General features: G+C 64.4%; 2 protein-coding genes across 2 annotated transcripts in view; one reads left to right on the forward strand and one right to left on the reverse strand.

Moving 5' to 3' along the window:
- The window catches only part of H696_04983 (hypothetical protein), a 6,538-nt gene extending 5,112 nt beyond the window's left edge, over positions 1-1,426 (forward strand). Inside the window, exons 4-6 of the mRNA XM_009498852.1 lie at positions 154-261; positions 446-841; positions 1,074-1,426. Coding sequence (XP_009497127.1) covers positions 154-261; positions 446-841; positions 1,074-1,394 — 825 coding nt within the window. The 3' untranslated portion in view covers positions 1,395-1,426. The remainder of the gene's footprint in view (positions 1-153; positions 262-445; positions 842-1,073) is intronic.
- A 389-nt stretch (positions 1,427-1,815) lies between these two features.
- Positions 1,816-4,132, reverse strand: part of H696_04984 (hypothetical protein) — a gene marked incomplete at both ends in the record, with an annotated part of 6,343 nt that continues 4,026 nt past the window's right edge. Inside the window, 2 exons of the mRNA XM_009498853.1 lie at positions 1,816-3,342; positions 3,619-3,957. Of these exons, the coding sequence (XP_009497128.1) occupies positions 1,816-3,342; positions 3,619-3,957 (1,866 nt within the window). The remainder of the gene's footprint in view (positions 3,343-3,618; positions 3,958-4,132) is intronic.

Raw genomic sequence — 4,132 nt, forward strand, 5'->3', positions numbered from 1 at the left:
CCCCCCCCCCCTGTCCTGTCCCCCTTCTTTTCTTCGCGGGCTTGCCAGCTGTGCTTGGTGCCCCTTCTTGACATGGCCAGTTGCTGACTTGCTCCGGGTGCGATCGCGGCGGCCGATGACTGCTGGGCCTTTTCTCGACGCGGCCGCCCGCAGTCGGTGGTTCTGGCGCCCGACGTGTTCAACATCGAGGGCAAGACCATCACCTTCTTGGATGGTCGGTCAATCATTGCCGATGACATCATTCTGGCCACCGGGTACCAGGTATGTCCTGCCCCCGTCGATGCACCTTGTGTCCGGGCCGAGGGACGGGGACCCGGGAGGAGGCGGGGCTCCCCATTTCAGGGCAGAAGGGCGGGACAGGTGGGGAGGGGGGGGGGGCGGGGTTCCCCCGGCACGCAGGTCCCTTTTCTGTGGGCTCCCTTCTGATGCTGCCCATCCGGCATAGATCGCCTTCCCCTTCATCGATGCCGAGGATCCGGCCCTGGCCGACCTGCGGGTGGAGAAAAACCGCCCGAAGAACCTCTACAAGTTTGTCTTCCCCATTGATCGGCCCCACTCGACGCTGGCGTTCATCGGCCTGATCCAGCCCTTCGGCGCCATCATGCCGGTCAGCGAGATCCAGGCCCGCTGGGTGGCCGGTGTCCTGCGCGGCGCGCTGAAGCTGCCGAGCGTCGTGGAGATGCGCCGCCAGACAGACGCCGAGCTGAAGGCCATGGACCAGCTGTTCTACGAGTCCGACCGTCACACCATCCAGATTCCGTATCCCGCCTACACGGATGAGATCGCCTCGATGATTGGCTGCATGCCGCCGATTGGCTCGCTGCTGCTGAAGGATCCCACGGTGCGTGTGCTCCTTCTGAGCGGGGCTTTACCCACCCGAGGGGGGGGGGGGTTGCGAGGGACCGCTCATCGCTCCGACACACAGGAGCCTGCGGGTGAAAGTGAAAGTGAATGGGAATGAGAATGATGTGTGCATGTGTGTGCACACCCCCCTTCCGCCATGCATCCTTTCACTGACTTTGTGTGTCCACGCCCATGGCGCATTTCCCGCGATGCCGTGTCACGGGAGACAGCTCTTCTTCCACCTGGTCTTCAAGGGCAGTGTCCCGTATGCCTATCGGCTGGTGGGCCCGGATGCCTGGAAGGGCGCCCGCGCCGCCATCACCCAAGCCGGCCAGCGGATGCTGCCGGTGCACATGCGCCTCACCCGGGACACCATGGCCACCGAGATGCAACGCCTGGTCGATGAGACAGGATCCGCGGTTACCCGGCAGATCTCCAGCATTCTCACCCTGCTGGCGCTGGTTGCCGGGGTCCTCTTCACATTCTATCGGTTCGGCTTCCTGACCGGCTGTGCGGCGGCTCTCCTTTGCGCGTATGGGCTCACGGTCTAGTTTCGATGTGTCGCCCTTGCCCTCTCCCCCCCCCCCCCCCCACCACCAGCATCGCCATCCTCTTTTACTTCCCCCTCAGCCAGCGGCGCGACATGTACTCGGCGCCATTTGCCTCTCCTCCCCCAACAGAACCCCCTTTCCAAGAGCAAGGTGCAGGGGGGAGAGGAAAAAAAGGCAGAAGGAGCCCATGGGCACCACACGCTTGCCGGGGCCAGGGAAAAGTCTATAATGTATTGGGGGGGGGGGAGTGGGGGGGAGTGCCACAGGGGAGGGAGCGAAGGGAAGAGCAAATGCCACCAGTGAAGGCGGGGGAAAGAAAGGTACCTTCACGGAGAAACACCCAACAGGGCCGGGGAGGGCAGGAGGCAAAGCAAGCGACAAGAGGCAAGGAGACCAGGGGGAGGGGGAGGGCGCAAGATACCTACTCCTGGTCCTCCTCGCCGGTGGCAGACGACGACCGGGCGGCGACACGGCGGCGACGGGCGCGGCCACGCACCGGGGCACCCTCGTCATCTTCCTCGTCGTACACCGTCGGGAAGATGTCCTCCTGGAAGCGACGCGCGCTCGGCCGCGGCGGGGGGTCCGGACGCCACTCGTCGGCGGCCTCCAAATCCGACAGAGACTCCGTGGAAACCCGGAGCCCAGCGTCGCCGAACTTCTCCGCGTACATGGCATCGAAGGCCGGGTCGTACTCGGTGGCGGCCGGGCCGCCGAGGGCGGCGCGCTTCTGCCGGGTGATCTCCTGCGCCATGTGCAGGCGTCGCATGATGTCCTCCTCATCGTCGGACCCCGGGGGCTGGGCATTGTCATCGCCGCTGCCCTCGTGGTCGCTGTCGCTGTCAGAGGGCACGCGCCTCTCATCGGCGCTGGCCACACGCATGGACGCCAGGTAGGCGCGCTCCATCTCCTTGGACATGGGGAAGACCTCGTTGATGAGGGTCTCCGCTTCGCGCATCTCGGCCGCCTCGGCCTCGCTGACATACGACCGGCGGGCACCATCCTCATGCAGCAGGGCATCCAGCTCCGACGAGAACCGGTGCTCCTCGGCGCGTTCGATTTCGGCCGCCGACCGGACCCGCACACGGGCCCCCTTGTCGGCCCGGGCGCCCGGGCGACGCCCGGCCTCCTGCAACTCGCGAATCGACTCGCGCAGCTTGTCCAAGCTGGCCGGGGCACCGGTCGACAGGATGGCCTCGGCATCGGCCACACTGCGCAGGTGGCGCTCATACTCGGCCTTCTCCTTGACATAGCGCCGGCGGATTTCATGGTACCGCGGGTGGTCCGGGGTGATGAGACGCCCATCGGCCATCCGGAAGACATCGGAGCGCATCTTACTGCGGATGCGCTGCTCGCGCTGCTCCTCCTTCAGCTGGTAGGCCTTCATGGCCGACTGGAAGATCTCCGGCATGGTGGGACCCAGCAGGATCTCCGACAGGACGTTGATCTGGTCCTGCACGGCCGTCAGGCTGGTGTCGCCAGTCGGGCGCCCACGGCGGAACTGCTCCTCATCCTCGGCATGCAGCTCCACCAGATGGCGCAGGTAGCCCACGAGCGCCGCCTTCCGGTGGGCCTCCACCTCCTCGGCCGACCGGCACACACGAGCGGCGATCTTGCTGGCCACATACTTCTCCAGCAGCCGGTCCACATAGGCACGGTACTCGGCCCGCGGGTCGCCGGTCAACATGGGCGACACGGTGCCCTGGAAGAAGTCCGACTTGCGGCCGGCCGCCTCGATGAAGTCCATCTGGTCCCCATCGAAGTCATCAATCAGCTCATCCACGCCGAAGGAGTCCAGGAAGGAATTGGCATCGGACAGGATCTTGGCACTGGCGTCGTAGATGATGTGGAGCGACGGGACATACTTCATCTGAACATGGTCACCGATGACATACTGCAGCTTGGGGATCATCAGCTCGATGCGGGCCTGCATGGCTGCGATGACACCGGGCTGCGTGTGTGTGTGTGTGTGTGTGTGTGTGTGCGTGCGTGCCGATGGGCGGAGTGCAGAGTGTGTGTGGAGGGGAGGGAGACAAGGGCGGCAAGAACGGCCGGGAGAGGGAAGGAGAGGAGACCCTGTTAGACACCAAAAGTGCGATCATCCGCCCACCACGGACATTGCCGGTCGTGAGGCGAGATATAAAGAACAGCAGTAGCAACAGCGGCCGCCGCAGCAGCGGCAATAATCAGCGGAAAAGAGGCCAGCAAAGAGCTCCAGAGGACGCACCAGATTCTCGACCTTCGCCGGATTGAGGGACCGATCGGCCTGCAGCAGAGCCAAGCCCAAGACATCGTGGGGCTTGGTGTCATACCAGTGAATAAAGGCATTCGACCCATCCGAGGACATCTCCACATGGCGGATGCCCACATTGCCGGTCAGGGGCGGCATCTGGTTCTCCGTGCTGGAAGACAGGACCTCATTGAGGGAGTCGCGAATGACCACGCCCAGACGTCGGACATGGTTGGGCACATTGGACCGGGAGTTGAAGGCGCGGCTCTGCGAGGCCGACTGGCCGATGCTCGACTCGATCTTGTTGATCCGAAGGTTCATGTTGATGCCCTTGGTCTGCGGCGCGGCGGCGATCGGGTGACGGGTGGGAAGTGTGCGCGGATGGGCCACCACGCAAGAGGCAAGTCAGTGAAAAGGGAACCGGGAGGAAGGCTTATCAAGGGACAGCCCCAGTCATCAGGGGGGAGAGAGAGAGAGAGAGGGAGAGAGAGAGAGGGAGAGAGAGAGAGAG

Source organism: Fonticula alba (assembly GCF_000388065.1).
Source record: "Fonticula alba strain ATCC 38817 unplaced genomic scaffold supercont2.8, whole genome shotgun sequence".
Lineage (NCBI taxonomy): Eukaryota > Rotosphaerida > Fonticulaceae > Fonticula > Fonticula alba.